Here is a 27,669-nt window from a genome sequence, read left to right as displayed (position 1 = left end):
GACCAAAGGAAACAGCCCTTATTGATTGGAGAGGTTTTTGTTTTTGTCTTCTCGGAGAAAAACTCCTTTATCCCCTGCCTTCCACTTTTTTTGCATGGCTTTATTTGTTTTCTTTTGTCCTGGATAGAAGAAAGTCAGCTTCTGTCATGGGCAGCTATCATAACGGAATGTGGTAGATTTAGATGTAACATTAGTATGTGATATGTTAAGCATAAAAGACAAGTTCAAAGCACTAGGTGCTTTTTCTAGATGTTTCACTTTAAAATATCATTTCTTGAAGATACTGATTATGAGAATAGCAAAAACTCAGAAAAACTGAATCAAGCATTCCCCCATCCCATCCCAGAGAACAAGTGTGAGGTGACTGATTATGAGGATTTTATCGATAGCAGATTAAATACTTGCAATGTGCTAGACAGCAGTAAGTAATTTGGCTTGCTTATATATACGGAATTTTCAAAGAAGTGATTCATGGTTTTTAAAGGAACCCTATTGAGCTTACAACTGATTTGCGGGATAATTCAAAATTTAGACAAGGATTTATTTTCTTCCCTAATGTTTCCAGAGTCTTAGAAAAACTGTATTAGGACAGATTTGGTGGAGTTTCTTCATGAAAAGTGAAAAGCAGCAGGATTAAGAAATTTTGGACACCTGTGCCAACTTCTCTGCTTTCTGTTGGGTCTCTTGACACTTTGGGGTTGGATATGTTTGATAAATGGTTTTCAATAGATAATTCTCTTCCTCTTCCTTTCTAGGGCAGTAACCAAGAAGCCTCAAGTTATTTGGATCATATTCAAAAGGCTGTGCATTGAAAATGGCTTTCTAGTTCTCTGAACTCAATTATTCTAACCCTAAGAAAGATCTAATGACGAAGTAATGAAAACAAGTGACAGACTGCAAGAAGCATTCTGTGGAATCTTACTATGCAAAAGGTAAGTGCTTCAACAGACCTCTGTGAAGGAAAGAAAGAATATTTATTAATAGTGTTTTCAATTGTGCCATAATAGGGAGGAATTCTATTTTCCATTTTTTTAATTGACTCCTATTCTTAAAAATACAGCTTGATTTTTTTTTCTTGTGTGTTAGTAAAGTTAAACACCTATTTCAGATTTTTTTGTTTTACTTGACTTGCATTTTGTCACATATATCCATGCCAGGTTATAACCTCAACTTCTCAGTCACTGATTGCTTATGAAGAACCGGTTTTAATTTAATTCTTAAGGCAGCAGGAATTTGAGACTGAGAAGGAAGCCTTTTAATTCTTTCATTCTTTCTTCTTTATCTTGCCTCATACCTTATTACAGTTTCAAAGGTTTCCGTTGAACATTTGATATGAACTACTGTGTCATCAAGACAGAATCTTTGCTTATTCACATAACACTTCTTCAAGGAAAGCAGGATACAAATGCCAAGAATTCTCAAATAAAACTACAGCCACCACATGTCAAATAGGCCTATACAGAATACCATGCAACATGGCTTTTTTTTTCTTTTTGGTTGTTGTTTTTACAAGCTTTCAAGGGTGCAAAAAATTTACACAAAGCCATTTCATTATCAAGCATGCTGAAATTTCAAAACCACAAGGAAGGAGTTTCTAATAGTACAGCAATGCCACATAATGATCCAGCTACAGGATACCTTTATAATCAAACGCCGGCGAATAACTCGGGTAGTGACTCTCCGTTCTTCCTCTGAGCTTGAATCATTTTCACTGTCTTTCAAGTCCTGATAAATGCATTTTTAGTATAATTTTACCATCACACTTAAAATAAAAGACATTCTGAGAAGGGAAATCAAGAAAGAATTACATTTACTTGATTTTTTTTTTTTTTTTGGCCAACTAAAGAAAATCATGATGTATATTTGTGAGAGTCTTTAAAAAAATTTAAGTGGAAGAAAAATTTTGGCCAGGATTCTAAGTGAAATTACCCTGTGCATGTGTGTATGTGTACAGGTAAAGATCAAGGTAGTTATAAGTTATTAAAAAATAATTATGGAGCCTTTTTGGCATCAGAAACTACAATTAATCATTCATATTTCTTTTAAAACTAGTTTAAAATCTATATTCATCTGCCATGAATGTGTATACCTTTGTAATTTGGGCCACATTTCATTTGATCTACAGAAAGAGGCATAATTTGGAGTTTTAGGAAATTTTGGTCAAATTTGACAACCTTATCAAAAGCTATTTTGAACTTTATTAAAAAGTAAATAATCTAGCTGGGCGTGGTGGCTCACACCTGTAATTCCAGCACTTTGGGAGGCTAGGGCAGATCGATCACTTGAGGTCAGGAGTTCGAGACCAGCCTAGTCAACATGGTGAAACCCTGTCTCTACTAAAATACAAAAACTATCTGGGCGTGGTGGTGCGTGCCTGTAAGCCCAGCTCCTCAGGAGGCTGAGGCAGGAGAATTGCTTGAACATGGGAGGTGGAGGCTGCAGTGAGCTGAAATCGCATCACTGCAGTCCAGCCTGGGCAATAGGGCAAGACTCCGTCTCAACAACAACAAAAAGTAAAGAATTTTTATTAGCATATCTTAGCACATATATTAAGAGATTAATATCAGCATAATTAGTACCTAACACATAACAGGTGCTGAGAAAGAATTTATTCAAATGAATAAAGGAATAAATGTGTAAAAGCTTGAAATCTTTTTTTAAAGAACTGATTTGAAATTAGAATATAGGCTTGGCGTGGTGGCTCAAGCCTGTAATCCCAGCACTTTGGGAGGCCGAGATGGGCAGATCACGAGGTCAGGAGATCGAGACCATCCTGGCTAACACAGTGAAACCCCATCTCTACTAAAAAATACAAAAAACTAGCCGGGCGAGGTGGCGGGCACCTGTAGTCCCAGCTACTCGGGAGACTGAGGCGGGAGAATGGTGTAAACCCGGGAGGCGGAGCTTGCAGTGAGCTGAGATCCGGCCACTGCACTCCAGCCTGGGTGACAGAGCGAGACTCCGTCTCCAAAAAAAAAAAAAAAGAAATTAGAATATACAATAGAATACTTCACAGACAAGAATATAGTTACTGCACAAAATATTAATTTTTAGGCAAGAAAGGTAGGAATCTGGAAAAACTACCAAGGGGAAAATAGTTCATAATTTGAAGGAGAAAATATCTTTAGCTTTCACTTAGATGCCATGGGGAAGAGTATTTACTGAGTGGTTATATTTCTAAATTTTAATGGTGGAACTATGAAAATAATTCTTGTACTTTATCTTTGAAGTTAATTCATTACCTCAAATCTAATAGTCCCAGAGACAGAACTTAATTAACATACACTGGAAAAATGAATTCCAGTATTTGTTTAAAAAAAGTGGAAATAAAATAAAATTGCTATAGGAGGTACAGGTGTTAGATAAAATGCTTTATGAAATGTTAGTTGAATAGATATTAAACTAGGCCATTTTTTTCATCAACAGTAAACTTGACAACTTGACAAGTATTTTAAAATGTTAAACAGTAATATCAGCCTTGACTTTATAGGCAATTCAAACCTCAACAAACCACCCCACCCAACAATACTGTTTTAAAAGGAAATCGTAGCCACTATGCTTACAAGGAATAAGAACTTGAACTAAGTTTGCTATTATTATTTTAAAGTTTTCAGTAAAGGACAGTACATTTAGGAGACTTAGAATGATCTAAGTATTGTGGAAGGAAGCTTTGCAAAGGCTCAAGAAGGCAGAAAGAGGTAAAAGGAATCTGTGTTGATGAAGGAAAAGAATTGTTAGTATTCTGGGATTAATGGGTTGGATGAGGCAAAAGGGAAAACTGAATGTGAATTATCTGTACCTGGAATCTTAAGTTGAGGAAAGGTTTTCACTTGGGTGAATTCAAAAGTAGAACAACATCTATGTTATAGCATAATCCTACAAAGAGTCATGTGAGGCCACCCCCTTACATAAAGAAAAAGTGGCCATTTGGTCATTGTTTCAGTTTCCACTTTTTCCCTGGAATCTCTGCTAACCTTAAAGTGAAAATGGAAGAAGAATCTCAGACTCGGGATTCCTTTTAGTGAATTATCTAGGAATTGGTGAAGGGGAAAACAAGGAAACCAAATGGAATTTTCTCAGTACTCCTTTGCCATGGGTCGCTGCATGGAAACAGGTGGAAAATAGCAGAATTTTACCTTATAACAGCAGGCAGTCATCCGTGTAAGAGCCGCACCCGGACTTTTGACCTGATTTTTTAGGGGATAAAAAGGGGTCTGTTTTCTGAGATCATACATCAGATGACCTAGTTGGTTGCTATTATACTATGGTATAGCCACAAACGACACATCCTAAACATCTCTGGATTTTTTGTGAGGTCAGGTTCATGTCTCCTAAAAGCTTTAATTCCATTATGGAATTTTTAGGTCATGAAGTCTTTATGCATTAGAAAGGACTTGAAACCAATACCAGAGGTACAAACTCATTTACAAGAAATCCTGAAAATGTTTTCTAATGGTAAATTATTTTCCATTACTGACAAACTCGGCTGAGTTTCCACTCAGGGTTTAAAACTTAATTTTCAACCGTCTTTATGCCAATGGCCAATATGATTTTCCAGTGGCCCATACGTATGCATATGTACACACACAGCGGTGTTTATATGTATTTGTATAGTAATTTGCCTTTAGAACTTTAACAGGCTTTTGCAGAATAAATATTCACAGGAAAAATACCACTATGTTGTTGCTTCTCTCTATATTTTGTGGGATCATTTTAAAAGGAAACTTATCCAAAACTCACACCACTTAAATATACTAAGAGTCAAGTCAAAGACAGAAATCAATATTCAAAACCACACTTGTCAGGACGGAGTTAAAGAAAGGCCTGAAAAAGACTTAAAAGAGCTTAAAACTAAAAAAAAAAATTAATAAAAATTTGGTGAAGGCAGTTATTAAATGAGCTGGAGATTATTTTAGGATATCATTTAAGCAGCTGATTACCACCCCAAATCTTATATCAAAGGAACTAACAGGGAAAAAATAGATGATCTGGAACTATACTTCCTCTTACTCTCCCTTCCAACAAGCCTGAAAATAGTCAAACATTGTCTGCAGAAGAGAACAGGAAAGGATATGATTAATGATAAGCTGAGAATCAGCTCCTGAGCGATTGAGAGTTTGCTAAAAGTCTTCCTAAACCTCAAATCAATCTTAAACTCATTATTTTAGAAAAGACTTGTTTTTTCCTCCCAAAACACTAAAGTGGGTCTTCAGTGAACTGGGTATGTCTCAGCGAAAACTGCAAGTGCTACTATTAATCTCTGTCTATTGCAGAGTTGATGAAGAGACATAAAATTGAGAGAGTAAAAAGCAGTAAAAAATGTTGGAAACAGAGCTGCTTTTTATTTTCTTATATCCATGTATGAGTCATAATTTCAGTTTAAAATACTTTTAATGTCTAAAAATAGAGTAAACGTCAAAGAAAAAAATCTATTAGATGGTACCACAAAAGTACAAAGAACAAGCAAATCTATCACAGTAAGGATTTAAAGTGATTAGAAACACATGTTAAGACAATCATCATCAACTGATGTAAATTATAAAAATTATACTTCTAATTTTAAATTTCTACCTGCTGTCAACTCACTTCATTTTAGGCTTAGAATTTCATCTCTTTAATTTTTAAAACACCCTTTCAGACAACAGACCATATAGAATAGAATTTAGATGGGTCAGATGCTATATAGACTGTTTATGCCAAGGAGCCAGAAAGGATCAGAATGATTATGCTCCTCCCATAAGGAAGAACACGGAGTGGGAGTTAGGAGACCTAAGTCCCAGATAAAATACTGGGTCTTAAACTAGTTACTTAACGTCTCTCTGGTTCTTGTCCCTCCTAAAAATGGCTAAACAGATACTTATTCCCTTTTACTGTACAATGAATGAAGGTATAATCAAATGGCATACATTTTACTCAGAAGTTTTTTTTATGTATGTGTTTAACTCAGTACTTTCTTTACCTCCACCATTAGTGCTACAATTTCACACATTTATAATTTAGAAATTGTAAAAAACCTTGGGCCCCGGGCTACAAGATTAATCCAAAGAAGTAAAGCATCAATACTTTCCATTTCAATGACTGCTACTGTATGACCAGATGACATACCTTTTGCTCAGACCCACTGGACCCCTCTTCTTCATGGAGGTTAAGCCTTGGCTTGCCATCTGCTGGAGAAGTCCTACTCATCTTTTTCATACTGACAGGCACACAGGGTTTAGTCTCTTCTATTATAAGCTTGCTGGTTTCTTCTAGAGATTTCTGATATGCTGCTAGTGGTGATGCTGGTTCTTCAACATGACCAGATCCATGTATTTTTGGTTTCAGAGTTTCCTTGGTACTCTGTTTTCCCACATCATTTTGGGATTCTGGAAAGTAAGATTTTGTCTTTGCTTCTGGAGTGATTTCTGTATGGCTTCCATTTGCTTCAAATTTTCCAGCTTCTCCTTTGAGATATGAGGTAATGGAATCTCTACACTGGTCAGGGCTGCAAAAGAAAATTTGCGAATTTACAATGGCAACATATGCCTGAATATAGGTTTCAGAAACTAAAGTTTTAAGAACTGTGTCTTTTGACTACTTCTGAAGGCATAAAGTAGAAAAGTTTGAAAAGTGTGGCCACTGGATTTAAAATGTAGCTGGGTGCAGTGGCTCGTGCCTGTGATTCCAGCAGCTTGGGAGGCTGAGGCAGGCAGATCACCTGAAATCAGGAGTTTAAGACCAGCCTGGCCAACATGGCGAAATCCCATCTCTACTAAAAATACTAAAATTAGCCAGACATGGTGACACACGCCTGTAATCCCAGCTACTCGGGGGGCTGAGGCAGGAGAATTGCTTGAACCCAGGAGGTGGAGGTTGCAGTGAGCTGAGATTGTGCCACTGCACTCCAGCCTGGGTGACAGAGCGAGACTCTATCTCGTAATAAATAAATAAAATTTAAGGGGCTCTCATGGGTGAGGTGTCAGGAGGAGCTACACAGCTTCTAGACATCCCCCATATCTCAGTTGCCAAATTGCCTAGCTATGCTCTCATCTAAATATACAAATTGCAGTTCTATAGCTACTTGAATTATATCATCTTGATGAGTGATCCTGAGAGGCTCATGGACATACCTAGAGTTCCAAGCCCACCAATCTTAAAGGAGAAGATATTTCAGAATGCTTTTCTATCACCAGGAAAAAATAACCTGCTGGTCGGACTCATGGCTCTTGCCTACATTCCCAGCACTTTGGGAGGCTGAGGCAGAAGGATCCCTTGAGCCCAGGAATTTGAGTTCGGCCTGGGTGATGTGGTAAAACCATGTCTCTACCAAAAAACTACAAAAATTAGTGGGCACAGTGGTGCACGCCTGTAGTCCCAGCTACTCGGGAGGCTGAGGTGGGAGGATCACTTGAGCCTGGGAGGCAGAGGTTGTAGTGAGCAAAGATTGAGCCACTGTACAAAAAATTGCGCCGTCTCCAAAAAAGAACAGAACACATTCCTGTGGTCAAGACTGTGGTATTTCCCCAAGAACCCCAAATTCCAATTCTTTGTATATGTTTTCAGTCATGAATCCTGTCGTTACTTTTCCGACTCTAATACTTTTACTTGAATCTCATTTTTCTCTCCTCTTGACCTCTGCTAATCTCCCTAGTGAGGTGAGTGTTGCATACTCTTTTTTTTTTTTTTTTTTTGAGGCGGAGTCTGGCTCTGTCGCCCGGGCTGGAGTGCAGTGGCCGGATCTCAGCTCACTGCAAGCTCCGCCTCCCGGGTTTACGCCATTCTCCTGCCTCAGCCTCCCGAGTAGCTGGGACTACAGGCGCCCGCCACCTCGCCCGGCTAATTTTTTTGTATTTTTAGTAGAGACGGGGTTTCACCGTGTTAGCCAGGATGGTCTCGATCTCCTGACCTCGTGATCCGCCCGTCTCGGCCTCCCAAAGTGCTGGGATTACAGGCTTGAGCCACCGCGCCCGGCCTGCATACTCTTTTCTACCTACTGAGAGAACTGTTTTTCCCTTAGCTATTAAAACTCTTTCCTTTCCAATGCTTTCTTTTAAATTGACTTCAAAGTTTTCTACAAGTTTCAGTAGAGACTATTTTTCACTTTTTTTGTAGCTTGTGTATTATTTTTAGCATGTTGGCTTATTACCGCTAGAAGACAATAACTAGCACAATGCTTTATATGTATAATATATACTTATATATGTGTGTGTATTCTTTTAAATCAGATTCTGATTATCTGAACATACTTATTTTTAAAAGACATCTATAGCACACTCTATTCTTTATGTGTAAGGATAAACAATCCAAGCATATTGTGAAGGTCTTGTAACATACAGCTTTATTTGACTTTGGTTTAATTTTCTACTCCCCAGTCCACATTGCTTACGTATGTTCTCCTACCCTACATATTCTGAAAACAGGAGCAAAGTGACTGGCATTTTCCTCCTTTGGTGGAACCAGGGGATTCACTAGTGTTTTTTTCTATATAACTCACTGGCAGAGCCTACATAAAACAAGGAATTTCAGCTGGTTTAATAATAATGAACACCTTTCCTATATTTATTCCCTGATATGTAACTATAAATTATGTGGTTATATCTGAACATCAAAATAAGTACTATTTGTCGTCTTCTTTGCAATTGTCTCTTTTGTAGGCTGTAGAGAGAATTAATTTTTCAAAAGTAGTTTTGTAACTCCCTCTTTGGGAATTTTTACTGAGCAAGAAGCTTATTAATGACATAAAAATATAAAATATGGTTATGAAATAATATAAGTAATATAACTCAAATAATATAAGTTGAGTCCAACTTGTGTCCAACTTAAGTTTATCACTAGCTGTCACTGAAGTAAAATATGTTTTAGTCTAATGTGTATGTAAATAAAAATAATGCCTAGTGCTACTGAGAAATGACTATTTGTGTCAGTCATTTGGTAGACATACATCCTCTCTCTTTCTATATATAAATCTTTTTAAGGAAGGTAGTAGTATTCTTATATTTAAAGATAATTAGAGTGACATTCTTAGAGCTTAGACATTCATCCCAAATCACAAAGTACATTCCTAATGGTGGTGGGATTTGAACCTATGTCTCAGATTCTAGACTCTCACCTTTCTAGAGCAAGGCCAGTATAAGAATTAACCAGATTCATGACCAGGAAATTATTTTGAGTAAAGACAAATATTCATCGTGGCAATATTATTTGGTATAAACAACTGTGTATCTTTCAAATTATGAAAAACAGAACCCGTGGAAAAATAGAAGGATATATAAAATCAGTTTTTCCTAGTATGGTAGGAGAATGGATGGCTTTTCTTTTTGCTTCTCTGTACTTTTTACTTTACGTCATTTAAAAAATCATGCATAGAAGAAAATCCACCAAAATGTTATTGGTAGATGATGTGGTGTATTGATTTGTTTAATCTGCATTTAAAGTTTTAATAATGAGCATATTTATGTTTGCAGTTAGGAAAAAAACAGTAATGTTTATATTTCTCAACAACATGGACTTTCATTCATTATTATTCTTATTTTTTTGAGACAGAGTCTCACTCTGTCGCCCAGGCTGGAGCGCAGTGTTGTGATCTCTACTCACTGCAACCTCCACCTCGTGAGTTCAAGCAATTCTCCTGCTTCAGCCTCCTGAGTAGCTGGGATTACAGGTGTGTGCCACCACACACGCTACTTTTTGTATTTTTAGTAGAGATGAGGTTTCACCATGTTGGCCAGGCTGGTCTCGAACTCCTGACCTCAGGTGATCTGCCCACCTCATTATTTTAAATGCACAAGAATTACTGGCTATATGAAAAGAATCATACAAGTAACAAAGTAGAAAATAATAGTATTCTAAGGTATAAAGATGACATATAAATCTTGGGCATGTATGTAATTTTTCTTGCATTTTATTTCAGCCTCTCACTAGTTTTGAGAATTAAATTTAAATTTAAATTCACTTTCCTTTCCAGATTAGCATAATGAACTGGTCTTTAAAGCAGGTTTTATCCCAGAACTAGAATGGTAATTTAGAAGAAGTCACCGCTAAAAAGCATGTATTTAAGATAAATTATTAACAAGTAACCTGTGTTTCACTTTCCTTTTTTTGAAACAGCCATACCTGTCTTCCAGTCGATCTAGTAACCCACCAGTTACTCTTCGAGCTTGAGCGGGAGCCTCTAGGTTTCCACTTGATGTCTCATTCTGCCAACCTGTAATTGAAGACATTTCCAGTTCTGCTTGCTGAACACGCTTAAGAATAGCCTGTACTTTTTCTTCTGTCATCTCCTCAGACTCTACTCCTTCTTCAAGTTGAATGTCCTCAAATAGAGATTTGAGTTTCTCTTCCGTCATCTCCTCATCAGGACCAGATTTTCCTTTCTCCTGCTGTTCAGAGCTTACTCCTAGTTTTCTAGGCTCTGCTGGTTTAACATCTTTTGGGGACCCAGCCAAATTTCCAAGGTATTGAGGATACTCACTCAGACATACATTCTCCAACTGGCTCTCATCTACATCCACTGCTTCAGGCATTTCTGTTAAAGGCACTGAGTCTTCCAGTTTGCTGTCTTCTAAGGAAGTGTCTTCTGCAGTTACGACTGGAGGTCCATCTGCGGAATGCTCTATGTTCCCCTGGGAAGGCACTAGCCCATCACTCAGTCTACTGGGGGTTCTAAGGGGAGATTCTATGCTAGAGATATCACTAAAATAATCATCTTGCTGGAAAGGGGTAGGTGGTGTGTAGTGCAACCCTGTGGGGGTTTCCAGTTCCACTTGAAGGGAAGGATAACCTATGGAAGACAGTACATTTGGACTGACTGGAATGAATTAGAATACATCAAACAAAAACACATGGAATGACTAAAATTATATCAGGCATGAAAATGTATGATGAATTACAGATTAATGTCGGTAAATTTATCGGTTTAGTTCAATTAAATGTAACACAATGAAATAAAAAGCCTAGTGCAAACTCCAATAAAATAGAATACTAATTAAGCTAGCAATTGTTTCCGTTTTAGAAATTATGATACAATAAGTAAATATGCACACTAATCCAGAGTATGCAGACTAATCCAATATAAAGTTAGTGGTCATTATATGAGATACTTATTATCATCTTTCTATATTTAGCATGCAAAGTTCATACTGTGGTGGACTGAATACAGCAAGCCACAAGAAACCAATTTTTGTAATTAATTACCTCCAACTTATTTTAAGAACTGTACATATGAGCAATGCAACCTAGTTCTTCTTTCACATGAAATTATAGCACAGAAAAATGGATTTAATCTTTGGAAAGAAATGATTATTAGATTTTAGAGCAGTGTCACTGGGAAAAAAATTTTAAAAGATGTTAAGAAAAGGATTGAAAACACAGACCAAGTTTAAAAGACTCCATGTAGTTCTAGGGTGTTGTACAAAAACAGGTATGACCAAGATGAAAGGGTTGTGGAGTACGTGAAGGTCTTGGTGAAGTTGGTGGTAGGGTCCACTCAGAACCACGAATCAAATAAAGAGAAATGATACACAACAGAGATAGTAGGAAAACCATTTGCAAGGAGCACTCTGAATATTCACGACAATGCTATGAAACACAGAGTTTATTAACCAGCCTACGCAAAAGGGGAGAGGGGAGCTAATCCCTTGTTTTAAACACTGCTGCATGGACTATGGAAGCATTTTTCTGCCTTAGCAGAGAGAAAAGTCAACAATGGTCTGGTCATGGTGAGGAAAGGAAGTTTCGTAAAAGTTCAACGAAGAGGAGAGACAGGAAAAAAGCAACAAAGCACAGTTTCTGAATTGTTGGTCTACAAAATGAAAGTCTAATTTTTCCATCAGTCCAAGGTAAATACCAACTTAGCTGCTGTTGTAAACTCAAATTGCTATAGGTAAGTGAACATTTTTCAGTTATGGTCATCTATAAACCAGATGCTTGTTGAACAGCTGGCTAAGACTAGCTGAGGTTTATAATCTGCCTTAGTGAAATTACTTCATATACATGTTTCTAAATTTCCCTAAGAAATTTTGAACAAGGAATTTAAAAATATGAAGACATAGCAACAAAAAGCCCTTTCATTTTTGACTATATTTTAAGGATATTCCAATTTAAAAATGTTCAAATTAAATAAAGCTTTCAACACTACTTCTGTTGTGCTGTGATGATCGTTTTTATTAGTTACTTAAAAAATATTTTTCCCGATAAAGAATATAAGAAGCTTGTATAAACTATAACTTATCAATAATTTAAAATTTGATAAGAGGATCTATATTATCTAGTGCAAAAAGCATGTGGTTACTAATATATGGCCTTGCATGTAAGACAAGGCCTCAAAGGGAGCATTTTTCCAAGGTGCTATGGTCTTTATAAACTTAAAAAGAACCACTTTTTACTTCATTACCTATTGTGTTTGTTACATGGATAACAAGTATGCTTTAAATCTTTTGTTGACTTAAACTTTTTTTTTTAAGAGACAGACTGTGCTCAGCCAGACTTAAACTTTTTAATAAGCAGAAACTTTCTAAGAATTTTGAGATATTTTTCCACAAAATATATGCAGAATTCGAAGTTAATTAGAAGTTAGTGACTCTTGTTAGTCTAACTTTGCCAGTTTAAAAATGGAATAGTAGAAAAATATCCTTAGCTCCTATTCCTGCCTCCATACCATCATCAAATTTTCTACTCAAAATTCATTATAGTGGCTAGGTGGGGTGGCTTATGCCTGTAATTAATTCCAGCACTTTGAGAGGCAGAGGCGGGTGGACCACTTGAGGTCATGAGTTTGAGACCAGCCTGGCAAACATGGTGAAACCTCATCTCTACTAAAAATACAAAAAATTAGCCGGGCATGGTGGTGCATGCCTGTAATCCCAGCTACTCGGGAGGCTGAGACAGGAGAATGGCTTGAAGCCAGGAGGCAGAGGTTGCAGTGAGCTGAGATCGTGCCATTGCACTCCAGCCTAAGAGATAGATAGAGCGAGACTTCGTCTCAAAAACAAAATAAAAATTCCTTGTAGGAATACATTTTCATTTGTGAACGTAAGACGGGACTATTTTGAAAAACATAGGAAGCTATTTATCATGTTTTTCTTAATATTTCGGTGAAAAAAGCACCAATTTACATAATGAGGAAAAAAATGACAAGATTTTTATATAAATAAAGCTAACGTGAAAGAGGAATTATTATTAGTAACATCTATGCCGATTGAATTAGAAATTGCACTGCCTTTGAGATCAAGTAGTTTTTCCAAAGAATAAATGGCAGCGTATTCATGAAGTTAAAATAACAATGCTAAATAACTAAAGCACTTACTTGAATGATACATTAAATTTTTTCAGTGCACATTTAAATACTTGGTGCCACAACAGTAAATTGCCATTTTACCTTACAATTTGTACACTATATGCTTACACTTTACTCAATACCTTGCTTATCTGATAAAAATGGCTCATCATTTGTTTTACCTATATATGAATAAAAGAGGTACCTAGTTTGGGGGTTAAAAATTAAAAGTGACAAAAGATATTTAACTTTTGAAATATTAGAAATACCAACTCTTTCAGATACCTTAGGTGTTCATACTTCATGATTTCTATTGTATATAAACAGAGGTATTTACCAAGTTTGCTCTGATATCAGAGTGTTTATTTGCAGACTCTGGCAGAGAAAATGCTGTGAAAATGAGAAACTAAGTCAAGCAAATCACAGTTTAGTTGCTTTTAAGTGACTGCCTTGTCTGACTGCACTTTCAAATTTTATCAAATTATTAAATAAATATGAACACTAAATTCAATTACCATCAACAGGGTCATGGAAAACATTGTTCTCATCTGCAAAACTTCTGGTGCCTGAAATATTTCCATAATCAAATATTGGTCCTTCTAGCAGTGTCACTATATCTATTCGATTAATTTTTGTCAAGACCGAAGTTAAGGCATCAGCTGAAAAGGAGAAAAAAAAGGTTGAAAACTCAATTAAATTATGTTCTTTCAGTCAGCACAGTATCTACACAAAGGCATGGCTTTTGCAGCCCTGTTGACATTTGAGCTCCTTCTTACTCCATCTCTGCAATCTCCCTATCCAGAGGACTCAGAATGCTCGCTGCTACAGGGAAGGAGTCAGAGTCTTAATCACTTTGTAAAGCTGTGTTCCACTGGAACAGTGCCTTAAAATAGCTAGATTCCTTTTGGTTATAAGGGGATCTAATAAAGCTATAGTTTCCTTTCCTCTTAGAATGCCAAAATAGATCACCCTCATATTTGGTACTTAGCATTTTAATGACTTTCTGAGGTCAAGTTGACACAGGCAAACCCGCAATAATTTATTCCACATTGTTATGGGTTGGCACTTGCCAAAATAGAGGACTACCACCCAATCCCACCAGCCAGCAAAACCAAACCCAACAACAGTAGAGCCAATCAAGCTGAGTAAAACTATTTGCTCCCCTAATATGACCCTACTGTCCCTTTCCGCACATCTGCCTCCAACCATAGTGGTAACTTCAGAGTGTTTCTGATCACTGTGTCCCATGATTTAACAACTAAAATTATTTTTTGCAGTTTTAATGGTCACAGAGAGAATGACAGGTCAAATGCGAAAAATTCCCTGCTACTTGCTTTCCAAAAAACTTCTGAGGAATAGAAGTTTAGACTGTTAACACTAAATTAAACACGTATAACGTCAAAAGACTTGCTATTACCTCATGATCACTTTTTTCTATATTAAAGATTACAAAAATTAGAATAATACTTGAATGAACCTAACAGTTGGCTTATCTAAAATATTACATTTATGCAGTTTTGAAAGTTAAAATAATATAATTTCGGCATACTTGTGGCATTTTTTCCGTCTCTGGTAACCCATTTTTTTAATAACATGAAGCTTTGAGAAATTAAAGAATTTGGGTTTTCCACACGTATTTGATTGATTTCATCCACTGAAAAATTCAGTTCCCTTGCCAGTTCTGTAGAAAAGAAAGAGAGTTACTAAGATTGCGTATTCTACTTTTATCACACGTTTCATAAAAGTAATTCTCAATTGCCACAAAAAGAAAAGGGAATTTTATAGTCAAGCTCAAGTACAGCCTCAGACATTAATTTTTATATACTTGGTTTCATAGCAAAGTAGTGACCATACGCAGGCTGTGACTTAACTCTCCTTAGGTAATGACTTATAATCAGATTTTTTTTTTAAAGACCATCTTATAAAGATTTTTAGACTTAGGCTGGGCACAGTGGACCATACCTATAATCCCAGCACTTTGGGAGGCTGAGGCAGGTGGACTGCTTGCACCCGAGTTTGAGACCAGCCTGGGCAACATGGCAAAACCCCCATCTCCACACACACACAACAACAACGAAAACGCAAAAATTAGCCAGGTGCAGTGGCGCATGCCTGTGGTCCCAGCTACTCAGGAGGCTGAGTTGGATCACTTGAGCCCAGGAGGCAGCGGGTGCAGTGAACTGAGACTGGGCCACTGCACTTCAGCCTGGGCAATAGAGCGAGACCCTATCTAAAAAAATAAAAAAGATTTTTGGAGTTTCCAAAGAGGATGTTGCATGATTCTTTTAACTCAGCCAAATTCTCTACAATCTGAGCAAATTACAAGATACGTAGAGGTATACAATTCATGTATATGGCACAAGAGATGCTGACAGGGTTTGTGCTAAGCAATCTTCATGAAGATATCTTTTACTCACATAATATTCCACCCTCTATGCCTTCAAGTTTCATAAACTCCACACAGGAGGTTATATGATGACTCCAGGCCAGATCATCTTATATGATATGAAGCTACTGAGTAAAAAAATAAAAGGGAGACAGCTTTCTGTCCATCTACTTGTATATACTCATATATACTCATATTCAATCTTGTAAATTGCAGAGTGTCGTGGGAAAGATACATATGATCTCAGTATTAGTGGCTGCCTTGGAAGAGGGAAACTTAGGACTCAGAGAAGGGAAGGAGACTTAGTTCCCACTGTATTTTTTTTTTATATTAAAACAATTTATCAAGTGTGTGTTACCTTAAATGATAACAAAAAGTAAGAAATGGGCAAAAATGATCCCATGGAAAAGGAATTGGTCAAGACTCTATCCCCCTTACAAAATACTTCTAGCAATTTTGCAAAATGCATTCAGAGACTCAAAAAAGTCCATTATCTTTTGACCAAGTGATTCACATTTAGAAATTTACCCTGACAATATATGAGTTGTATACAATGATTTATATACATGAATGTTCATTGAAAACAATCCGCATGTTGAACAAAAGGATAAGAGTTAATTTAAGGCAGTGGATTGCAAACAACTGTTGTGATCATGGCCTACAGTTAGAAATACATTATATATCATGGTGTTTACATAAATAAAATCAGATCTCCACAGAGCAAAATTAGCCTTAATACACGTAACACACAGTCATTTTCTTTTATATAATATTCCATTTAAGACAAAAACAAAGCATGAACTGATTTCACGTGTCATTGAAGCATTGTGAACCACAATTGGAAAACCACCATCATAAGGTACATCTATTGGATATTTTTTTATGCATTAAAACCAAGATCAGAAAATATTGAATTTTGTAGAAAGACACAGTTACAAATAAGCAGATTACATTGTATGTATAACATTATAAAAAGTTCTTATTTTAAAAAAAGCACATAAGATGTTAATAGTGGTTTCGAGGGACAGATGTAAATTTTGTTCTCTTAAATGCTTAATATTCTTAATAATTATCATTGAGCATACAGTAATTCTAGTTAGAGAAGTTAATTATTTTTAGTTCTTCATCTCTGTGTCTTAAGAGACAATACTCCTACTGCCCAATAAGCCTTCATGACAAAACTCTATCCATTGTCTAGATACTTAATAAAGAGCAAAGACACTGACACTAGGAATTTTAGGTTTATGGCTTTTTGTCTGGCTACTATGCCATATCTCCAAAAATTTACTCTGACTGTATCTGCTTAAGGAAAATAACAGTTCTAGGCATATAATAACACAAAACAAACATTTGCTCCAGTATATTTTCAGATTACAATGTCCAATGTTAAAATATAAATTTGATATTAGTAAATATTTATACATAATAAATTACCATTAACTCTCAACTGCCTACAAAACATTACTCAGACCACCGATCTTTTCAGAACTCCACTCAGCTCACAGCCATTAGCAGTATACCTGAGAGCAGAGACTAGGTTGATGAAGAGAGGAGGGTTTGATATGGGGTAGTGGTGGTGGGGGTGGACGGGGACTGAAGGCATTCAAAGGAAAAAACAATTAGATGAAATTGCTTCCTATTATCTAGTTTCATAGTCTCCAATTAAATAGAGATAACTATAGGGAATGTATGTTGCTAATGGTATGCAAGATGAATTTAGATGTGATGATAATGAATATTTATTATTTGGCCATGCATTAAAAAATATACTTAACCCATAAAACTTAAAATTTCTGATTCATGTGAGGTAGGATTTTAAGGGTCCTGTTAAGCTCAGAATTACAATGCAGAATTGTCCAATTTGTCCAATTGATACGAAATCTCATTATCTTTTATTTTGTTTTACTGAGATGGAACCTCGCTCTGTTACCCAGTCTGGAGTGCAGTGGTGTGATCTCAGCTCACTGCAGCCTCCGCCTCCCGGGTTCAAGCGATTCTCCTGTCTCAGCCTCCCAAGTAGCCAGGATGAAAGGCATGCACCGCCACACCTGGCTAATTTTTGTATTTTTAGTGGAGACAGTGTTTCACCATATTGGGTAGGCTAGTCCTGATCTTAAGTGATCTGCCTGCTTTGGTCTCCCACAGTGCTGGGATTACAGGCATGAATTTTATAGACTTCAACTTTTGTGAATTAAATGTATTTATTTACATACTTATATTTTAAAAATCACATTAAAAAATTTTTAATTCAAAATTTAAACTGTCATTGTTTTCTTGTTTACATAGATAATGTAAATAATCCTTTCCCATTATCAAAGTAATATAAGATTTTTCTTTTAAATAAATTTTTGAGCATAAAAGTGAGTTTACTTAAAGAAGAGTATCAGGTAAATAGAGTTTTATGTGTATATATCATAAAAACTGTGAAGAGGACTTCACAGTGAATGACTAAAATTTGTGCAACCTAGGCATGGGTTAATTGAACTGTTGCCTAGAAAGCTGCTCTAAGTACATAAACCATGTGAAAGAAGTTTGATTAATTAAGTCATAGGCCTTAGCTGTGTTTTCTTTTGTGCTACAAGATAAATTTGCTATTCAGTAAAAGGTTATCCTATACTACAGAAGTGACATTGTGAAGAAAATGCTTACATTTAAGGTAAAATAAATTTAAATTTCTATTTCTTAGTGCATATGCATAGAAAAGGCTTTGGAAAAACACAGTATACAAGGTACAATCAGTATTTATCTCTGGGTAGATAAAACTGGTGATAAAGATGTTTTTTACTAGTTGCTTGTTTCTATTTTTAAAATATCTATATTGAACTGCTTGTGAGTAAGACAAAGAAATGAAGAAACTAATTTGTTTCATTCAGCAGTGTATACACTTACCTGTCCAACTAAGTCCCAGGTGATCGGCTACTATTGCCATCCTGATATCTGTCCGTTCACATGGACTCTGTGGACCTACGATTTACAATTTCTTAATTAAAATAATCATCAAGAAAGATACGATACTGGAAAATTGCTTTTAGCAGTATGCAGATTTTACAGAGAGACTAATGCTAACATTGTACACTTAAATGTGTCCTAGTCACCTACATGAACACTTCTTTGCACATGGCTCACTTGTTTTTCACCTGCATCAGGCCAAATGTCAGACTACATGGATGCTCAATGTAATGGGATTGAACATGCTGACAAGCTAGCTAGTTTACAACAGTTACAGAAGTGTCGTGTTGGTGAAAACACCATGATGGGATTTCAACATCTGTGCTTTTACTTTGACAGAATCATATCCATTAGCACATTAAAAAAAAAAAAAAAAAGGTTGTTCATCTTGAATGACACCAATATCTTCAGCATGCTTCCCTAGCTGTCTACCGTGTAGTTTGATCAAAAGGCAGAAAGAAGAGTATATACGACAGCACATACGGATGACAATGACATAATGAGAAACTACGGTTAAGTCACTCCACAGGCAATCACAACAGTTCATGCACTAGGGTCTACGAGTTGGAAAGTGTTTACAAACTATGCTCGTTCTCCAGGATGTGAGCAGAGTGCTCGAGAGACCTGACTGCCTTCATTCTCACCAGTCCTTCTACTGCTCCTTTTCTCACTGCCGGCCTTTTCACTCTTTGATTTTAAAGGTGCTGCCTCTGTTTTCTTATCTCTAGCAGACTTCGTTGTAACCGAAGGCTGGCCACCCCGGGAAGTCTCGGAAAACGACGTGTTTCTTGAGGTACTTTCTTCCTCATCGGACAACTCGGACTGCATCTTTTTGTCTTCTTCAGAGAGGCGGTCCACAAGCTTTAAGGTCTCACCACTAATTCCCTTAAAATATTCAATGGAATGTTTACATACTTCCTTGAGCTGACTTTTCCTAACTTTAACTGTGCAGCTGGTGGTGGTGGTGGTGTGGTGGTGGTGGTGGTGGTGGTGGTGGTGGCAGTGGTGGTGGTAGTGACACAGGTGGATCTTACCTTTACTGGCAACTTGGATGGAAGCTGTTTGGCCTTGCCTTTCTCTGGCTGCCCTTGCTTTTGTGTGGCACATGCTTTTCTAACTGCAACTATGTTATCCCTGTGTGTGTTTTTCACTGGAATTCTGGACTTGGCATCTACACATGAAGAAGTAGTAAGGGCTTTGGTTTTCTCAGATTGACTAACCTGCTTCATTTTACTTGCTTTAGTGTTTGGCATATGGTTCGGTGGGAAGGTATCTTTTGGTGAAGTGGCCTTTACGGGAAGTTTGGATTTTTGCCTAATCCCTGTCAATTCCTTTGTTTTTTGCTGTTCTCCAAGAACTTTCTGCTTATCTCTTATACAGTGTCCTTGTAGTACCCCTGTCTTTTTTCCTGATGAGACTTTCACTGGGTTGTCTTTCTCTGTGGTACAAGTGGGTGCAGAATGTTCTGTGAGAACTATATTACTTATAATGTTATCTGTCTGTATAGTGGAAGAATCCAAATTGTTGTTGTTATTAAAGTTATCTTTTTGAAAATCATGTTTTTCATGGGGCCTAACGCCCGTCTGGCTATTGGCTGTATTTGAAATCATTGTTAGAGTTTCATTTTCTAATCCCTGACAACTGGTCATCACCGCTTCTATCTTATCTGTTATTTCTCCAGGGCCTTCTTTCTTCATGGTCATGGTGGATGCAGAAATTCCCATTTTTATAGGCGTGCGCAACTTGGGGTCAACTTTAGAGGTGTTAGTGGCTGCTGCCGATTTCTCCAGGGAGCCACTACTGGATGTGCCTTCCTGACACTCTCCGCTGGTCGGGATGCTGGGGTTAGGTTCCACTGTAGGTGTCTCTACATTTCTCTCTAGATTGGTTTCTACAGTGGTGTCCCCTGACTGTGGCTGTGGTGTGGCAGTGACCATACTTTTATCCCCTTCCCCCTGGTCCCCTGACTTCCCTTCAGAAGTATGCTCACCAATCTGGAAAAATTGGAGCCTCTCTTCAACAAAATCCCTCTTGCTCATGTCAATTGCACCACTGCGAGTCATCTCAAACATTTTTCCTTCATGAAATGGGAAGGGGTTAGGCTCACTAGTTGGGGTACTTTCATCAGTTGGCGTTCTGGCTGGCGTTGTATCAGGGGTTGTTGCTGGAGAGCGGTCTTCTACCGCCAGCCCAAATGGCTTAGTTTCATCTTCCCGTGATTTACTGTCAAAAACTTCATCATCCCCTCGGTTATTGGACCAAGGGTCAAAATCTAGGCCTTTGGTAGCTACTGTTTTAAAAGGAGTGGCAAATTCTTCATCTACTTTGTAACTGAAGTAAGTATCAGGAAACACTGATCTGTCAGGATGTCTGCCTTCCAGTGTGAAGAACTGGGCCCCTGACTTCTGATCAGTCTTATCAGGAGTCCTTTCAGATGAAGAACTTTTATAAGGTGGCTTGTCTTCATCTGGTCCCACCTTTCCCTCCTCCTCGATAACTTCAAGTTTACTTTGGCTAAAAGAGCGGTCAGCTGGCTTCAGAATGCCCTCTGTGTTCCAGATATCTTTCTTAATTTCCATGGCTTGACTTGGGAGTTTAGAATCACTCTCTGTCAAGCCATCATCTTCATCTTGCAGGTCATAGCCATCCAGAGAGTCGATCTCTGTGGCATCCGTGTCATGAGAAAACTCTGCTGTGGTGGCAATGGAACACTCTGTGATGGACTGGTCATTGTTCCCATTCTGGGCAGTTTCATTCTGAGGTGAATCAAGGCCAAGGCCAAATTCATTATCTTTTCCAGATCCGTTACTTTCCAGTTCTTTCTGGTTGGAAGCCTTTGCAGCAGAAGCTTTGGATTTTTCTTTTTGTTCGTCGTCCACTTCCTTTAATTTGAAGGTATATTTTTTAACTGGGACTGGCTGATAAATAGATTCGTCATCGCTCGAATCACTGACGTCTGCCCCGGGAGGAACTGGTGAAGGTGGCTGCACTCTAATGACAGGTTCAGCCAGCTGGTATTTGTCATGCTCATCTTGCAGATTGACTTCAATCATGTCAACCTCCTTTTCTGGGAGAAAATGATGCTTCTTATCTGACTCAATCTGGTCCGCATCCAGTGGTGGAGGAGGGGGAAATTCAATATAGGCAACTCTGTTATTTTTGGGTCTTTGGTTAGAGTCTTTGCTCACGTCATTAGGCATTTCACGCTCGACTGCTGTTTCCTCCACTGTAGTCTGCTTTAGGGAGGTTGACTTGGCCTGTTCCTCCTCTTCTGACTCCTCAGAAACCTCGGGAATTGGGCTGGGTTTGCCTGGTATATAAGCTATGAGCGAGTCAGGTGTCTTAGATGTAAATTCGTAACTCACTTCCTCTGAACTGGGCGTTTCTGGGGTTAAAGGGCTTTTCCCAGAGCTGTCTAGAAAGGATACTTGCTCTAGAGTATCATCTTCTGGACTACCTTGGGGAGAAGGAGGTTGCTTTTGCTGTCTAGTTGTATAAAAGGTGCCCCTGGTTTCTTGCACTGTCTTACATTCCTGACTTATGATTTTTTTTACACTTCCTTGTTGTATCTCCTTTTCATATTGCTTCCCCACTTGTACAAAACTGACATAAACGGGTAAAGTTTTTATCTCTTTCCCTCCCTCTGTCTGGGCTAGTGGTGCGAGTTTTTCCAATCCATCAATGGGACTGTGGTCGAATACATCACTAGAGGGAGATTCCTTTCCTGGGCTAAACTCTAAAGAATCAGGAGATTTGGTGGGGGAGGTTTCAGTTTCCTCAAGAGGTGGACATAAACCTACATAACTCTGGTGTTTGGAAACTTTGCTGATTTCTGAATAGGTAACTTTTTCATCTTCTATAGAATTAAAGTGCTGTGTCTCAACTGTCTCTTTACTCATGCTTGACTGGGACAATTTTTGGGATAGTTCATGTTTTGGAAAGGCCGACTGTTCACAAAAACCATCGGGAATGTTAGAAGACAGCATTCTCCTCTCATCAGCAACTCTGACGGGAATGTGTGACATTGCTGAGCTCTCGCTCCTCCTGGAAGGCTGATCAAGCAATCCACCTGGATGGTCCCCTTCTTTCACAACATATTCCCTATATAAGACTTTTTTGGAGGGAGATTTTACAGTCATTTCTTTAATTTCTGAGAGAGAGCCATTTGTTAACAATTTGTGTTCTCTCTCAGTCACAGACATAAATTCATTCTTTTGATCAACACTTTTACTCTCAGGGTGACCAATGTGATTCTCTCTTACATCATGAACAAGTACATGCGAAAGTTTTTCTTTCTGAGACTTATTGTTAGTGGCTCCCGAACTCTCCCATGTTCTAAAGACCTTTTTGTCCCATGGTCCCCTAGTTGCTAAATCTGAGGTTATATGACATGCCAAGTCTTTAGCCTGCTGCTCAGGAAAAGAGTCAGGCACTGCTTTACTTGACATTTCAGTTCTCTGTTTTTTCACATTATCAGAGCCAGAATCATTTACAACAATTTCGTTGCTTTGGGCATGCTCATCTTTGGCTTTTAATACCGTAAAATCTTTTTGCACAGATACACTTTCATCTGGGAGGTCTATGGCCTTCTGCTGTTTTTCTCTAGCAAAAACTTGGTAGACGGGTAGTTTGCTCTCCTGTATTTTTTTAACTGGGATTCTGGACTGGCCATCTGACTTTCTGTCTTCTTGAGACATGTCCTTACTTTTTGCATGTGTGCCTTGTTCAAATTTTAATCTAATGGAACTGAGTTTAGATTGTTTGAGCTGGAATCCAGACTGGGGCCCATCTGGTGCTTTGCTCTGTGAAATACTTCCTTTGGCTTCCACTGTGGACTTGCTGTCCTCAGTCTGTTGGGAGAGAACCATCTTCTCTGGGCTGCTGGGGAGACTGGGTGCCTTCTCCTCGGCCTTGGGGAAGCCTTGTCCATCAGGGCCATGCTGTCTTGCCTTAACCCATTCATCACCGGATGCCAGCAGTTCTGTCAGCAGCACTTTCTCAGGGCTGCTACTGGTAGGGCTTTGAGAAGAATATTCTTTGCCATTTTTAGGGCGTGCCTTTTTCTCTGGGGACTGCAGTTCATCATTGAGCTTTTCAGTTTTGTCACGAAAAAACTGTGACACTTCAGTCAGTTTTTCTTCAGCCTCCTTCACAGTCCTGTCCACCCTATCTTCATAAATCAACTTCTCTCTACCTCTATCTAATCTGTCCTCAGTAAAGCGCATCCACATGGCATGTTTTGGACTACTAACATTGCCAGAATAGTGCAACACTGTCACTTTATCAAAATGCTCATCTTTAGACACTTTACCTACACCATTTTCAGAAACATCTTTATAGATTTTGGAGAGAATTTCTTTTTTGGGGGCAGTGGCTACTTTTTCTCTGGACCGCTTATCAGACCCCTGTAACTCTGAGCTAGGGGGTCCTGCATGGTCTGTAACCGATTCCTCAGTATCAGAATGAGACACATCTAGCTTTTCTGACAGAAGCATTTTCTCAGCAAACCTGTAAGACTCCCCTCTTAGTTCTGACAACTCATCGTCATGGTATTCTATTGAGTGTTGACTCAAAAGCTTCAATGTTTTATAAGAGTCATCAGATATGAGTTGAGCAGAACTAGGGCGGCTATCTTCTTCTTGGGACACAGGAGTGTTTACTCTGGAAGACTCCAGATAAGAAGGCAATGACTCTTCAGCAGTAAGTTCTTCTTCTTCTTGCTGACCCTGTTCCTCTGAACAAGGAAAAGCATCGTGTTTTTCTGGCAGAAAATCTTTTAGGTTAATATCTCCCCGGGATAAGTCTTTCTGATATACATACATTTCTTTTTCTGGATGCTTTTTGGTTTCTCTAATAATGACTTCAGTGGGCTCAGCTTGGTTACCTTTTTCGATGTGGACTTCTATTATACGCTCCAGTTTGGGTTTCATTTGGTTGTCCTTCTCTGCATGCTGGGCTGAGGTTTCAGCAGCAGACTTGTGAACATCTGGAGACACTGCCGACTTATGTTCAAACAGACCTGCCAGTTCTTTGGAAGGATCCCGCCCGGACTGAAAGGCCTTCATGATGTCATGGACTGACATGGTTTCTTCAATTCTTTCAGATGCACCTTCACCGCCTGGTGGAGAATGATAAACCATTCTGGTGGTTGTGGTTATGTGAGTTTCTTCTTTAACACGCATGCCTTTGCTTAAAACCCGATTGTGGTCATCTTCTTCGCTACTGGCTTTCATTTGAAATGCTTTAACTTTTTCTTTAATACTAGAGGTGGTGGGCATTGGTTCCAATTCCATAAAAGTAGGTGAAGGTTTAGGTGACACAGGCTCCTCTGGTTGGGTCTGGGGAACATCCCCAGCTGAGGGCTCATAGCTCCTGATAACATGAACCACTTCAGTTCTTGTTTCTGTAATGACAGGAGGGATGGGAACTTCATGAAAAAGTGGTTTAGGACCAGTGCTTTCAGCGCTTTGTGGGGCTGAAGGTGTCTTTTCACTTCTTGTTTCAAAGCCACTGTCAGACAAGGGACTTTTATCTTGGTCATGTTGAGAAAAGTCATCAGGAGACTCTAAGATAGTATCTGTTCCAAAAAAGGAATCAGCCATTTTACACAATTCTTTCTCAGAGGTGGAAGGCCTCATGGAGGCTGGAGGCATTTTGAGTTTGTGTTCCTGCAAAGCAATTGCTGGTTTTAAAACTCTTTTCTGTCTCTCCTCACCATCCTTCTTTGCGTCTTCAAACTTGTATTTTAAGTTTGTCAGTGAACTACTCCCAATATCATTTGTTAGGTAATCAATAACTTTGGTCAAGTTATAATCCTTTTCGGAGGCGGCTTTTGCTTTTACTTGCGCTCTCTCTGGCAGAGATGGAGAATAGCTCGCAGCAGCTTGTTGCCTGGCTTCCCGGATTTCTTCTGAACTAAATTCTATCCAGTCATCTTCCGGAGAGTGTCCTTTGTCACTCTTTGGTGATTTGGGTGATCCTTTATTATCTACACACACATCCTTTTTAAGGATTTCACTAACTTTCACTAAGTCTTCCTTTACTTTCTCTACAATTTTGAAAGGTTCTTCATCATCAATTCTCCCTTCTTTTGGGAGTTCAGGTTGGAATGGCTTCTCCTCAGGCACATCTGTCTGTAGTATTGCGGTCATCCGCATGAGGTCCTCTTTCATTTCAGCCACGTCTTTTAGTATCTCCTGACTGGAAGATAAAGAAGATGGTGTAGACAACTTAAGGGCAGAGGGTGCAAGGAACAAAGAGGACTTAACTGGGGATGAAGTTCGATTGAAGTGAGGCTGAGGACGTGTCTCCGTAGTCAATGTTTTAATGGGTGACAGCAAGGCTGCTGCTGATTTTGTAAATGAATTAGAGTCTGGAAGTTTCTTTAATGCTGGTTCTGGCAAAACATTGACTACAGAGTATACTGGCACTGTTATAATTGATGAAGTTACAGATGAGGTAGTTGCAGATATTGACGACCCAAGGGATGTATAGAGTGCACTTGCGGAAGGAGTTCTTAGAGACTGAAAAGCTGATGGTGCTGCAGAAACATAGGACCTGAGTGGGGAAAATGGCATTGCAGTCGTGGTAGAAAACACTTTCTCAACTGTGTCAGTGGCTGCATTGACCACAGAGCTCACAGAGTTTGTAGCTGAAGAAATTTTTTCCTGTAACGTGGCAGTGGCTTTGCATCCATTAATTAAAGTTGAAGATGATGGATATTTTAGAGGGGAAATAGATCCGTTGACTAATGCTACCTCTGCATGTCCAGGCATCTGCTTCACAGGTGATGAGAGAGAAGATGCCATTGTAACTTTGGCTGATGAAATGACATCAACTGCTGATTTAACTGGAGACACCACTGACTTTAAAGGTGAAGATATTAATGGTGCTGCTGATGTAATAATTGACTTAAATGGCAAACTTGAGGAATACATATTAATGTTTGATTTGGGGGAGGCAGGGGGTGTCATAGTAATCGATGACCTCTCCAAAAGAGACCCTGCTGTAGTCACTGGAGAGGTTCGAGAGGAAAACGTAGAATTGGATGCCAGCCCTTTTAAGGGCGTAGCTTCCGTGACTGCGGGAGCTCTAGCCAGGGTACCAGAGGAAACTTGGATATTGTATGGAGATTGTGACACCACAGTTTTTATCGGCGAAGACATTGTCCGAAAGGATCTAATTGGAGATGCCACGTCACTAATGGATTTAACTGAAGATGTAGTTGACGCGCCTAATGTGGATTTGATTGGAGAAGGAGTCGAAACAGACCATATTGATTTTAACGGAGAAGCTGATGGCGTATTAGAGGAAGAACTTGATAAAGAAGTGAAGCCTGACTTGGCTGGCCCAGGCACTGTAATCGGAGCTGTTGTCCAGGACTGGTATGGTCTTGTAGAAAAGAATGGCTTGTATGAGTAAGTGGTGGGGAGGGATCTTGTTGCTCCTGTACTCCGTTCAACTGTTTCTTAAATTTTAAAATGAAATCAAACACAAAAATCAACAAAAATGGTTGAGAAACAGAGAGACCAGAGAAAAAAATTGGTCAGTAAACTTTGAAATATTACAAAAGCAAGTACAATTGTTTGCATGATTTAGAATGGAAGAGGCAAAAGGAACAATGAAGAGGAAAAATAAATTTCTACAGACATAACGAATCCAAAGTTAAAAAAAAAAACAACTAAATAAAAAAACACAGTAATGTGAAATGAAAGAAAAAGCACATTGCAACCAAAGAGGCAAACAATGAAAAATAGAAAACACGAGGAAAGAATTAATGATGAGAAAAATGACCATAATGGAAAACTGTTCCCTACTTCCTATTGACTTTCTTATGTGTTGGTTTTGAAATATCAGTAGCCGTTCTATTTTGCCTGTATAGGTACATGTTTGTTTCGTGCAACCATACAACTTTCATTTTAGTAATTTCTAATGTCCTCTCTCTCCTTTAGCCTTTCCATGATACAGATTGCACCTACTTAGAACCATTTCAATATATGTAGTTATACATTAAATATCTAAAACTTTTTCAAAAACCACTCAAGCCTATTTCATGCAGAATCCAAAATAACTTTTAAGTGAC

At 38.3% G+C, this 27,669-nt stretch overlaps 1 protein-coding gene and 1 long non-coding RNA gene across 2 annotated transcripts in view; one reads left to right on the top strand and one right to left on the bottom strand.

The window, feature by feature from the left end:
- The window catches only part of ANK3 (ankyrin 3), a 364,088-nt gene that overhangs the window by 22,694 nt on the left and 313,725 nt on the right, over positions 1-27,669 (bottom strand). Inside the window, 7 exon segments of the mRNA XM_033209412.1 lie at positions 6,106-6,484; positions 10,093-10,183; positions 13,768-13,911; positions 14,802-14,933; positions 18,528-18,602; positions 19,232-19,559; positions 19,562-27,054. Coding sequence (XP_033065303.1) covers positions 6,106-6,484; positions 10,093-10,183; positions 13,768-13,911; positions 14,802-14,933; positions 18,528-18,602; positions 19,232-19,559; positions 19,562-27,054 — 8,642 coding nt within the window.
- On the top strand, positions 742-26,499 carry LOC117082603. Its single transcript, XR_004436704.1, has 4 exons — positions 742-932; positions 11,668-11,816; positions 19,316-19,455; positions 26,359-26,499. It is a non-coding gene; the product is annotated as an uncharacterized LOC117082603 (long non-coding RNA).

Source organism: Trachypithecus francoisi, unplaced genomic scaffold (genome assembly GCF_009764315.1).
Source record: "Trachypithecus francoisi isolate TF-2019V2 unplaced genomic scaffold, Tfra_2.0 Lachesis_group9, whole genome shotgun sequence".
NCBI classification, from domain to species: domain Eukaryota; kingdom Metazoa; phylum Chordata; class Mammalia; order Primates; family Cercopithecidae; genus Trachypithecus; species Trachypithecus francoisi.
This window is presented reverse-complemented; position numbering and strand designations above follow the sequence as displayed.